This window comes from Salvelinus sp. IW2-2015, linkage group LG13 (assembly GCF_002910315.2).
Source record: "Salvelinus sp. IW2-2015 linkage group LG13, ASM291031v2, whole genome shotgun sequence".
In the NCBI taxonomy this organism is placed as follows: domain Eukaryota; kingdom Metazoa; phylum Chordata; class Actinopteri; order Salmoniformes; family Salmonidae; genus Salvelinus; species Salvelinus sp. IW2-2015.
In genome coordinates, this window is record NC_036853.1 from 2,181,023 (window position 1) to 2,194,459 (window position 13,437).

General features: G+C 41.5%; 1 protein-coding gene across 1 annotated transcript in view; it reads left to right on the forward strand.

The window, feature by feature from the left end:
* The window catches only part of LOC111971785 (ATP-binding cassette sub-family C member 8-like), a 171,267-nt gene that overhangs the window by 119,550 nt on the left and 38,280 nt on the right, over positions 1 to 13,437 (forward strand). The window contains 3 exon segments of the mRNA XM_023998598.2: positions 5,113 to 5,145; positions 11,581 to 11,622; positions 11,937 to 12,035. Of these exon segments, the coding sequence (XP_023854366.1) occupies positions 5,113 to 5,145; positions 11,581 to 11,622; positions 11,937 to 12,035 (174 nt within the window).

Here is a 13,437-nt window from a genome sequence, read left to right on the forward strand (position 1 = left end):
AAAAAAAAAGAGAGAGGATTTATTTCTAAATCACATTCCCATTAGGTCAGAAGTTTACATACACACTCATTAGTATTTGGTAGCATTGCCTTTAAATTGTTTAACTTGGGTCAAATGTTTCGAGTAGCCTTCCACAAGCTTCCCACAATAAATTGGGTGAATCTTGGCCCATTCCTCTTGACAGAGCTGGTGTAACTGAGTCAGGTTTGTAGGCCTCCTTGCTCGCACACGCTTTTTCAGTTATGCCCACACATTTTCTATAGGATTGAGGTCAGGGCTTTGTGATGGCAACTTCAATACCTTGACTTCGTTGTCCTTAAGCCATTTTGCCATTTTGCCAACTTTGGAAGTATGCTTGTGGTCATTGTCCATTTGGAAGACCCATTTGTGACAAGGCTTTAACTTCCTGACTGATGTCTCTTGAGATGTTGCTTCAATATATCCACTTAATTTTCCTGCCTTATGATGCCATCTATTTTGTGAAGTGCACCAGTCTCTCCTGCAGCAAAGCACCCCCACCACATGATGTTGCCACGCACGCTTCACTGTTGGGATGGTGTTCTTCAGCTTGCAAGCCTCCCCCTTTTTCCTCCAAACATAACAATAGTCATTATGGCCAAACAGTTCCATTTTTTTTTTGCTTCATCAGACCAGAGGACATTTCTCCAAATAGTACGATCTTTGTCCCATGTGCAGTTGCAAACCATAGTCTGGCTTTTTTATGATGGTTTTAGAGCAGTGGCTTCTTCCTTGCTTTTTCAGGTTATGTCGATATAGGATTTGTTTTACTGTGGATATAGATACTTTGTACCTGTTTCCTCCAGGATCTTCACAAGGTCCTTTGCTGTTGTTCTGGATTGAGTTGCACTTTTTGCACCAAAGTATTGTTCATCTCTAGGAGACAGAACACATCTCCTTCCTGAGCGGTATGACGGCTGTGTGGTCCCATGGTGTTTTCTCCGAATACTTGCGTACTATTGTTTGTACAGATGAACGTGGTACTTTCAGGCGTTTGGAAATTGCTCCAAGGATGAACCAGACTTTTTTTCTGAGGTCTTGGCTGATTTCTTTTGCTTTTCCCATGATGTCAAGCAAAAGAGGCACTAAGTTGGAAGGTAGGTCTTGAAATACATCCACAGGTACACCTCCAATTGACTCAAATGATGTCATCAGAAGCTTCTAAAGCCATGACATCATTTTCTGGAATTTTCCAAGCTGTTTAAAGGCACAGTCAACTTCGTGTATGTAAACTTCTGACCCACTGGAATTGTGATACAGTGAATTATAAGTGAAATAATCTGTCATCATTCTCTCTACTATTATTCTGACATTTCACATTCTTAAAATAAAGTGTTAATCCTAATTGTCGTAACAGGGAATTTCTACCAGGATTTAATGTCAGGAATTGTGAAAAACTGAGTTTAAATGTATTTGRCTAAGGTGTATGTAAACGTCCGACTTCAGCTGTATATATAGTCTAGTGAATGCGCGCAGGGTCAGTGCAAGATGGAGTCAGTGCATATAGTTCAGGTACCATTAATTGACTATTTTGCAGTCTGGCTATTTAGCAGTCTTATGTCTTGGGGGTAGAAAATGTCTTGGAGCCTGTCTGTCCAAGAGCCGATCATCCTGTACCGTTTGCCGGATGGTAGCAGAGTGAACAGTCTATGGCTTGGGTGGCTGGAGTCTTTGGCAAGGGGTGTCTGTAGTGATGCCTCTAGCACTGAGATGCAGTGCCTTAGAACGCTGCGCCACTCAGGAGCCCTTGCAGTACCGTGTCAGTTGGCATAACGTGATAGTAACGTGCAGTACAGTGTCAATTGGCCTTAGTGGCCCTCAGTTGCTGTCTGTGTTTTTTGTCCTGCAGTCACAACAAATACATTGATCCTCATACCTCATTCTAGTCTTAACACTTCCTCAATACACTACCTCACATAGTTTGTTAGCTTTTTTTAGACTGGGAAATGAAGGGGGGAACTGAATGCAGTCAACTGAAATGTGTCTTCCGCATTTAACCCAACCCCTCTGAATCAGAGAGGTGCGGGGGGCTCCCCGACGCCCGGGGAGCAGTTGTTGTTGGGGGTTAACTGCCTTGCTCAGGGGACTCAGGGGACTGTGTGTGTATGTGTGTCATAGAGAACGGTAGAGGCTTCTAATGGCCAAAAGACCGTTATACCATGGGCAGCGCCATTGAGGGCTTCCACCATGCTACCACTATTTTAAAGTAGTCAAAGTAGGCAACTGGGTGGGGATTCCTATGGGTTATAGCCTCAATATGGGTCGTAGCCTATAAATATGATCTCTATCGTGTGTGTGTGTGTGTGTGTGTGTGTGTGATACTGTCGGGTTCTTACATGTCAGTCTTCTGGAATGTTTGGTGACGCTGTTGTTCCCTGGCTGTCTCCCCTCGACAGGCAGCCATTTTAAAATCCCTGATGGTGTGAAACACGATTGTAGAAGATGCCCTAGAAGTCAATGGTTTTCCTATCCTCCTAATGGTAAGGCTGGGTAATCTGATACTGGATTTTCAGCTTCACGTTCTCTGGCTGTGAACTCACTTCATCAGAAAACTGTCAGGCAAAAACCTGAGAAAAAATCCAACCAGGGAAGTGGGAAATTGTAGGTTTTCAAGTCTTTGCCTATCAATATAGTGTAAATTTGGTCCGATTGCACTTCCTAAGGCTTCCACTAGATGTACCAGTCTTAGAACCTTTTTTCAGAATTCTACTATGAAAGGGGAGCGAATAAGAGCTGTTTGACTAAGGGGTCTGGCAGAATGTCATGAGCTAAGTCACGCAGCGGCGACTTAGCCTGGGAGCTCACAAATGTTTTTTATTACGGTTGATTTTTCGCCTGCATATCAATTGTGTTATAGTCTCATACATTATATTTAACATTCTACAAACGTCAAGTGTTTTCTATCCATGCTACAATTATATGCATATCCTGGCTTCTGGGCCTGAGTAACAGGCAGTTTACTTTGGGCACGTCAGTCAGGCGGGAATGGAGAAAATAGACATCCCTAAGAAGACTAACTATTTAAACTGGGACAACCATTTCAGTAATGGGTGCAATAAATCAAACTAACTGATTATCTATATAGAAATATATGCATTTATCTTGTGTAGCATAAGATTAATCAATCAATGTACATGCAAAACCTCTGATATTAAAGGTCTGAAAAAGTCATTCTGAAAAGTACTTTTTGACCTATATGGCACATGGGCACATAAGAGGGCGGTTTACAGAGATAGGTGGGATGGACTGAGAGTAGCCTGGAGGTGAGTTTTAAAGCTCATCTTCTACAATAGTTATGACTGAAAACACAATGTATTGATTAGTAAGTACTATCTATCCAGATGTATGTATATCATAATTTAAATTATTATTTTTGCTATTGTACTACGTAAAAATGTGTGTGAATGTACTGTTAACAAGAAAAAATTAAAAATAATAAAAGTGTATATTTGTCCTCCAAGAGGGGTGGTGGTGGATGGGCAAAAAAAACTAAATACATTTTCTTCTCATGGCTAACGACCAGGAAGTTTGAAAAGACAGGCTGAGTGGCGGGAGCTATAATTTCATGATCTCGCCTTTGACTGACAAGCTCTTGAAAGCCTATGTAGAGAACTTGAATGCAGTGAGCAGTGTTGCAGTAAATCAACTCAATCAAATGTGGTGATACTCAACAAACATTTAAAGTGTATCAAAATGAGTATAAAATATATATTATAGTCCACTGATTTGGCATATGTGATGTGGTTCACAGCAAGTACTAACGGATGTTTGACTTAACTGGGTGGGATTTTGTTCCATGCTGGATGAAGACTAGCTATCCTAACTAACCAGACACGATTGAAGACTAGCTATCCTGTAACTAGCTAACCAGACACAGATGAAAGGGGAAACATATAAGTATCTTGGCCATAGACGAATAGGATAAACTTGTAATTATATTTGCTGACACTCTACAGTTAMATTTTGKCACGAGTAGAGTAGCTATCTAGCTATATAAACCACACCMCTCTGCAAACTCACTTTCTCAGATGTTGGTTACAAGGCGGTACTTATTTAAATTAGGTAAGAGAATATCATGTTACCATTGGTGTATTAAAATGAGAGTAAAGGTGATGTGATCTTGTCCTCTTAACAATGAATCAAAGTGTTTAACATGGTGGAGGGAACCAGTAACTTTATGATCAAACTTGATCAATGTAGAAGCARCAGTCATTTGGCATACTTTGGTCATCATACATTCATCTGGTTTCATCCAAATATTATCACATTTCAAGAAAAACATGATTTTGACTGTTCAGGACCTTTAAAAACAATGGCAAAAAGTCCACCTGTAGTAGAGCATGCTGGGAAATATAATGGTGGCTGTGGTTTTGATGGGAATGTTTTACTCTACATAGTGTAAAACAATAACTCTGGTTATTAACACCAACACTGGGGGCTCTTTTACATCACTGAATGTTAATTTCACTCTTCACTGAGTTTAGGATGGGTACTCAAACAGCTGTCTACTGGCCTGGGGAAGTTCAAACTAAACCAGGAGTACTCAAACAGCTGTCTACTGGCCTGGGGAAGTTCAAACTGAACCAGGAGTACTCAAACAGCTGTCTACTGGCCTGGAGAAGTTCAAACTGAACCAGGAGTACTCAAACAGCTGTCTACTGGCCTGGGGAAGTTCAAACTGAACCAGGAGTACTGAAACAACTGTCTACTGGCCAGGGGAAGTTCAAACTGAACCAGGAGTACTCAAACAGCTGTCTATTGGACTGGGGAAGTTCAAACTGAACCAGGAGTACTGAAACAGCTGTCTACTGGCCTGGGAAAGTTCAAACTGAACCAGGAGTACTCAATCAGCTGTCTACTGGCCTGGGGAAGTTCAAACTGAACCAGGAGTAAAACAAATGTCACAGTGAATTGGAGACTATGGGTAACAGAGGTCGGGTCAAAGATTAAAATGTAATTGTTTTATAAATTGGGCATTTAGTACTTCTGTAACTGCAAGAGTTCATAGTTTGAGATATATTGTCATTAATAATATTCTACCTTTTGACATTGAAATGACCTCTGTATTTTCTCCTCCCTTTCTATTGTCTGCAGTTTGCCCAGCCTGGACTCAGAGGGAAATGACAGGTATGTGAATGTGTTGAATCACAGGAACATTTCCATAGTTCTAGGTGTAATCCAGGTCGGCGCAATATGACCAGGAGTCACTGATAAACAGCACATCAACATCAGAGTCACGTTTAGAAGGCATTTCCCAGTAGGCCATACACTGTGTTTATTTCTCTGGCAACACTCTCTCGCTCTCTCTCATACACACACACACACGCACGCACGCACGCACGCACGCACGCACGCACGCACGCACGCACGCACGCACACAACACCACACACACACACACACACACACACACACACACACACACACACACACACACACACAACACACACACACACACACACCGCAGGATACATTTGAATATGCAATGCATCCCAGTCACAATAGCTCAACTTTCCATCCATCAATGATATCACTCACAGCATGACCCACTCACACACACACGTGCACACACACCGGCTGGTGTCCTGTCCTGTCATTGGATAATCCCTCTGTCCTGCTCTGCTACTTTCTCTAATAAACACTCAACTCTGTACTATGCTAAGCTTGTAAATGTGCATGCGAGCATGCTTGTGTGTGTACCTGCTGGCAGAATCCAGGAAACATCAGTAATCCCTCAGCAGGCCAGGGGTACCAGAGTAATTAATAAATACATGTGTTTCACCCAGACTGAAAAACAGATAGGATAAATGAGCAATTGGGGGAGAAGAGCCTTGGTCAGAGAGGTGACCAAGAACCCGTCAGTCTGACAAAGCTCCAGAGCTCCTCTGTGGAGATGGGAGAACCTTCCAGAAGGACGACCATCTCTGCAGCACTCCACCAATCAGGCCTTTATGGGAGAGTGGTGTGACGGAAGCCACTCCTCAGTAAAAGGCACAAGACAGCCCGCTTTGAGTTTGCCAAAAAGGCACCTAAAGGACTCTCAGACAATGAGAAACAAGATTCTCTGGTCTGATGAAACCAAGATTGAACTCTTTGGCCTGAATGTCAAGCATCACATCTGGAGGAAACCTAGAACCATCCCTATGGTGAAGCATGGTGGTGGCAGCATCATGCTGTGGGGATGATTTTCAGCGGCAGGGACCGGGAGACTAGTCAGGATCGAGGGACAAATTAACAGAGCAAAGTACAGAGAGATCCTTGATGAAAACCTGCTCCAGAGCGCTCAGGACCTCAGAATGTGGGTGAACGTTCACCTTCCAACAGGACAGCGACCCTAAGCACAGAGCCAAGACATCGCAGGAGTGKCTTCGGGACAAGTCTCTGAATGTCCTTGAGTGGCCGAGCCAGAGCCCGGACTTRAACCCAATCRAACATTTCTGGAGAGACCTGAAAATAGCTGTGCAGCAACACTCCCCATCCAACCTGACAGAGCTTGAGAGGATTTGCAGAGAAGAATGGGAGAAACTCCACAAATACAAGTGTGGCAAGCTTGTAGTGTCATACCCAAGAAGACTCAAGGCTGTAATCGCTGCCAAAAGTGCTACAACAAAGTACTGAGTAAAGCGTCTGAATAATTATGTAAATGTAATATTTCMATTTTTTTTGTTTTATACATTTGCAAAAAAGTCTAAAAACCTTGTTTTTGCTTTGCYATTATGGGGTATTGTTGTGGATTGATGAGGATTATTATATWTWTWTTTTWATCCATTTTAGAAAAAGGCTAACGTAATAAAATGTGGAAAAWGTCAAGGGGTTTGAATACTTTCTGAATACACTGTATATGACCATACACAAGTAATGTGATCAATATGTACAGTAAATATATAAAAACACTCAATATTCAATTAGGATTAAAAAAAACAATCGTTTGGACATTTTGGAACTATAAAAACAGTTTGAAGTCGAACTCCTCATTAAGGCCAAGAGGAGACAATGTGTTGAGCCTGTGGAGCCAGAAAGATTCACGTTGAAGAAGTTTCCTCTCAGTGTCCCCTCCCCTGTGTGACATCTTGACCATTCCKATTCCAAATGAACAGCAACCGGGGTGTTTTGTCTCACCTGTCCGTATATTGCTGCGRTGCTCACTGATCCATATCTTAAGGCGTCTATGGGTTTTCCCAATGTAAGASRGACCACAGGGACATTTCAACATGTAAACAACATCGGTGGACATGAAGGTAATCAGGCCTTTGATTTGAAACCTTTGTCCTGTCCGGGGGTGGGTAAATTAGTCACATTTATACTTGAAACTGTATTGCGCACATTGGCCACATTTGTAATTACCATCTGGAACCTTGTCCAAGAARGTTTCCTATTTCTCAGGTGGATAATCAGAGTTGAGCACAATGTCTCTSACGTTTGGGGTTCTTTTAAAGACMATACATGGGGGATATTTAAAGATAMGTTTTAATCGTGGGTCAGTATCAATAATGTACCAGTGCTTCCTGATAATGTCCTTAAATGCCTTCCCCAATGGTGCATATTGGGTGAAGCATGATGGGACACRTTCTGCTTTTTCTTTTACTTTTGGTTTAAGGCTTTCTTACCCTTCAAAACGATCATTGGCATGTTTTACCCAATTGTCTTTGTACCCTYTTTCATTCAACTTTTGTGTGAGGTCTGTCTCTGGTAAGAAGCATCAGAGCGGCATATTCTTCYGATGCGGCTGAATGGACTTACAGGGAGAGTTTTGATAAGTGGACATGGATGAAGCTGTCACCTCTAAGGAGGGTGTTCCTGTCTGTAGGTTTCCTWTAGAGATCTGTAGAGAGGGAGGTTTTGTCCTTAATAAGCATCACATCAAGACCACCAAGGTTATAGCTGCTAACCTGTGGTTGCTCTGTTGCATCCCAGATGACCGTTAGTGTAGTAACCTCTTAGATATTTTAGGGGATGTGGTTGTGTATGAGGTARTGTCAGAAATATAATTAGTGTACACTTGATGGGCAGCAGTGCATAGTAGTTCAAAAGAGAAATGAGTGTGTATCTGTACTTCTTCCCTTTGAGGCAGTGCTATACAGTATACAGCCTGTAAACCATACCTTTAGACTCTCTACCACTTCTTATAATTACTATTTTGTGCAGGGACTGGGAGACTAAATCAATAATGAAGTTGTATAATTCCGATCAGTTATCATCATCATGTCTTTGAATTACATGTTTTTTATCCAAAGTGATTTTACAGCTTATGCATTATGTGAATTATTAATAAGTCTACACTGTAGACAGTAGACTGGTATCTGTAGACCGTAGACTGGTATCTGAGCTGTCCCACATGAGACCTCAGCACAGCTCCACTTATGGTGTTATTAGGTAAATGTTCCCTCACTGCTACACCTTACTCCCAACTTCAGGTCCGAATCCTTCAGGTCCGAAGTGAAATTGTTATTTAAGTGGACATTAGGATTCTCCCCTTAATCTCCAGGGACCACTCCACCTAATCCACTGTTTAAGCACTCACAGCAAATTATTCAGTGTTAAATGTCATGTCATGTTAACACTGTCATGTTGATTTAACACTGGACCGGTGTCTATACGGGTTCACACTTTCCACTGTTAAATTAACACTGTGCCTAGTGCTGACATTGTTACATTTTTGTCAGTTTAAGGAAATGAACACTTTATACTGTTTTGTAGGAACACCTCATAGTGTTTTTAACCATTACGCAAAGAGGTCCGTAACACTTACATTTACATTTACATTTAAGTCATTTAGCTGACGCTCTTATCCAGAGCGACTTACAAATTGGAAAGTTCATACATTTTCATCCTGGTCCCCCCGTGGGGAATGAACCCACAACCCTGGCGTTGCAAGCGCCATGCTCTACCAACTGAGCCACACGGGACCACATGAAGATAACACTTGACAAGGTCACTCACGTTGGATAAGACATTACATTAACAAGTCTTGTACTGACCAATGTTCTTATATACACTTTTACAAAGACTTCAGGACTAGCAGCAGACATGCTCAAACTTGAATTAACATAACYACTTAAACTGGTACAACACTTCTACTCACGGGAGGCCAAAACGAAGTAGTTAAAAACCACGCCCCTACCTAAGCCATGCCTCCAATATAATTTCCTTGTGTGCCTGGGCTTTTTGAGTGAATTGTAGAGTTACCACCAGTGATGTTACTTTTGATACCGGAACTCCGAGGTATGCGTCAAAATCGCTAAGCATTGTACTTCAAAGCAGTGTGCCAATGCATGTATCACTTTGGTGTTTCTTCAAACAACCACCTGATTGGTTTTGTATTGGTTTGGTAGAAGACAAAAATGCTACGCTGCGCACATGCTACGGGGTGTGGGACGTCATCTATAATAATTTGTCTGCTCTAAATGCTTTTGACCAGCAGGTGCCACTAGTGTACACTGTGTTCAAAGCCTCGAGTAATGGACCTATTTTCGACACAATTGGCTGGAAAACCTCAACGCTTCAGTAAGCTTWATTTCCCCCTCACTAGTTACCACCCATGACTATATTTGTGAGATAGAGACATAGTTGTTGAAACCCCTGGTTTACAGGCCACATTATGCTGGCTTGCAAAGTGMTGTGTAATAGCTATTGGAATCCAGCCAGCATAAGGCTGTCAAACAGATGGAATGAATGGTAGGAAAGTTGATAAGAAGACTAACTATTTAAACTGGGACAACCATTTCAGTAACGGGTGCAATAAATCAAACTAACTGATTAGATTAGTTTAGAAAATATATGCTATTTATCTTTGTGTAGCATAAGATTAATCAATCAATCAATTAATCAATTAGTTTAGTAAAATATATGTTATTTATCTTTGTGTAACATAGTATTAATCAATCAATCAATGAACAATCCTAAAAATATCTACCTGCAGTAGAGCATGCTGGGAAATCTGATAATGACGGGCATGGTTTTGATGGGAACGTTTTTACTCTCCACAGAGTAAAACTGACACAATCACACTCAATACTGGTTATCAACACCAACACTGGGGTTATTTTAACACTAATGAGTTAATTTAACACTTACAGAGTTAAGGTAACTCCTAAATCAACACAATAAATGTTACACTGAAAAATTAACACTAGGTAACACTGGCCAATTTCCTGTGGTGGAGCACAGCCTGTCTAGGACATGTCTGTGGTGTTCGGTATAATTAGATAAGCATCCCATGCAGGGCCTATCAACAACACAGCAAAATATTCTAGCTCCTCCTMCCCTACGCCCCTTCTCCTCCTCTCCCTTCTATCAAGGACAGGCTGAGCTCCTGTCATCCATTCTCCTCTATCTTTTAATTATTACGCTAATACCTCACACCTACAAATTTGTCACAACCTACACTATGGGCGCATTTGAGTGGTAAGGTGAAAGCCACCGACTCTAGACGAAAGTCTGGAATGAAGTCAGGGGAGGTGCATCTGTGACAGACAAAAGTTGGACAGTCACCAGRTTTCCAGCCAACTTTTTTATGCGAGTAAAGCATGTTGGATAAAAAAACGGAATTATAGGCCTGATGGAAACAGAACATTTTTCCGTGAACTTTCCAAATGTCGACAAATCAAAATACGCTAGACAAGTTGGGATCTTTTTGTGTTGGTAAAATMAATTATGCAKGAATTTATGCGATTTTTWAAATATTGACATGAATATTGTATGGAAACCTAGCTATGATGTGGTTTTGCAACATGGCAGTGTTGCCATTGTTGGTAAAAGTCGTTCTTTATAATGTCAGAATAACACATCTCCAATCCCCATATTATACACTAACTATCAGAAAATACATGTACATTGCACAATCAATTGGTGAGAGAGAGTTCCTGTATACAGTACATGAATTGCRGCAAAGTTGGTTACCRTTTTAGTCACATCTTTGGTCACRTTCACGCGCTTCAAACAAAAACACTCTAATGATTGGTTGGCTATAGARCCTCCCACAATGTAGGCGATGGCTGCAGGATGAAGTTAGTGAAAMGCAACTGCAGAAACTTAAAGTCGACTGCAGTCAAAAACTTCATGACTATTGAACACATGACTTATGTAAAAAAGTTCATGCAGTCGACCAGTAGACGTAAGTCGGACAGTTTTTGTCCCCATAATGCAACACTTTGAAAGCTAACGATGGTAACTTGACAAAAGTGAGCCGCTCGAAAGCGCCCAATATGTCACAAATACACAACATAATATGTCACAACTGCACCAAGACACAATAACAGAGTACATACATCAACAGCAAATCCAGGCATCGTGTATTCAGCTTTTCTCAACAACTCCTCTATACTCAGAGTGCGTCAGAGCACCCAGTTGATGAGTCTGCAAACAACAGGAAGTAATACAAGTTTTTATTTATTTATAGACACACTTAGATCTAATGATAGACGTTCTGCTACTGCTCATGTAGGGCAACATGACAGCCCTGTTTTGGTTTGTGATGCTGACTGTAGACATTGCTTGGGCTAACAATGTGTGCGTGTGTGTTTGTGTGTGTGTGTGCGTGCATGCGTGCGCATTTTCCATTGCAGCCCCACATCAGACAAAGATGCTGCTGGTGATGGAGATATCCAGTAAGCACACACAACATGACTCCTCTCACCAGATGGTCACTATGGAGATGCTGTATATCATTGTTATCACAATATAAAAGAATACAGMCAGTATCTAGTCAATACAGTGAAGTAATTGCCTGCAAGATAATACCTTGCTATTCCATTGTTATTGAACAACACCGAAAGCAATCCAAAACCACTTTACCTCGCTCATTGCAGACCTTGTAACAAAGTATAAAATAAATATGTGGCAACAGCTACTTTGGATGACAGTAGTGCTGTATCCCTGGACAGGCAGTGGTCAGTTGTTGTCACTGTGTTTATCTTGGCAGGAAGAGAGGCTCTGTGGCCTACGCTTCCCAGAAGCCCTGGCTGCTCAATGCGACGCTAGTGGAGAACATCACCTTCGAAATGCCCATGATCAAACCCAGGTGAGACTTGATTATAAATGACTTGTAAACCATTAGAACAAAAGTGAAACATGGTATCTACACTGTAACAAATGTATGTAAAGTTACAGCAAAATTCTTAACTACTGGAATTCTATAGTACAGTACAGTAAAGAGTGATGCATTATGGATCCCCAAAGCCCAAGGGTTACTTGACCTCTTATTCAGGCCATTCTGAATCTCTGTTTGCCTCATTTGTCATTGAGAACTGTATCTGCCCTCGCACCCAGCCACAAACCCCCACCCGTGGCAGGACACCATATGTTTCCMCTGCCACTGGATGGGCACTGTGACACATGCTTTAAAAAAAATCCTAATGACAAATGGTTTCCCAGAAGAGCAGGAAGCCTGTGTTTATGGTCCTATCTCCTCTCTCTGGGCTTAATGGGCTAGCTGCAGAAAATATTATCTCATGGAACCCTGATTTTTCTCTGTTGGTGTGGAGACGCATAAAAGAGTAGTGTTTACCTTCTCACACTGGTTACTTTTCTCTCCCTCTCTTCCACTCACTCTCTCCTCTCTCTCAATTCAATTTAAGGGCTTTATTGGCATGGGAAACATATGTTAACATTGCCAAAGCAAATKAACTAGATAATAAACAAAAGTGAAATAAACAATAAAAATTAACAGTAAACATTACACTCACAAAAGTTCTCTCTCTTCGTCTCTGAGAACAGTGGTTGAGCAAGCGCTCTTTTTCTCTCCCTCCCCCTCTCTCTGTTTCTCAGAGCACAGGAGCTGATCGTGGACACAAGAAATATGGAATTAACTTTGATGTTTTTTCAGAGGAGATCTTAGTCGTGCAATTTTACATCTAACTAAGATGTTGCAGTATTTCTCAATGAGAAAATGTGCATGAAAACAAGTMATCTCTCGTTGAATGACAACAAAGACTTTATTGAAGAATAAAGTCTTAGGACACGTCGGCTCCCGAACTTCGGCTGGCCTTCAGAAAATAAATGGTGTGCCCGAACAGCCGAAAAAAMCCTTACTGAAGTCCAAAACTGACAAAAACTTCACAAAATGTCTTCATAATATATGCTGGAACTCTTCCGAACTGTTTCGGCTGGGAAGCATGTGGGTTAATAACCCCCCCAGGGYCAAACAATCTGTAGTCTGCCCAATATGCTGAGGGCTGCGGGCTCCGACAGAGATCATTGCGGCGCAGTCTGCATTTATCATGCTGCAGATGGTCAGACAGACAACTTTGGGATAAAAATATTTGTATGAATTAGCCTACACTCTTAAAAATAAAGGTGCAAGCTGGAACAGAATAAGGTTCTYGAGAGCGATGCCATAGGGGAACTATTTTAGGGTCTCCGAAGAACCACAAATGGGAGGGTTCTTTGACGAACCCTACAAACATCCAAAACCAGAAGTGTTT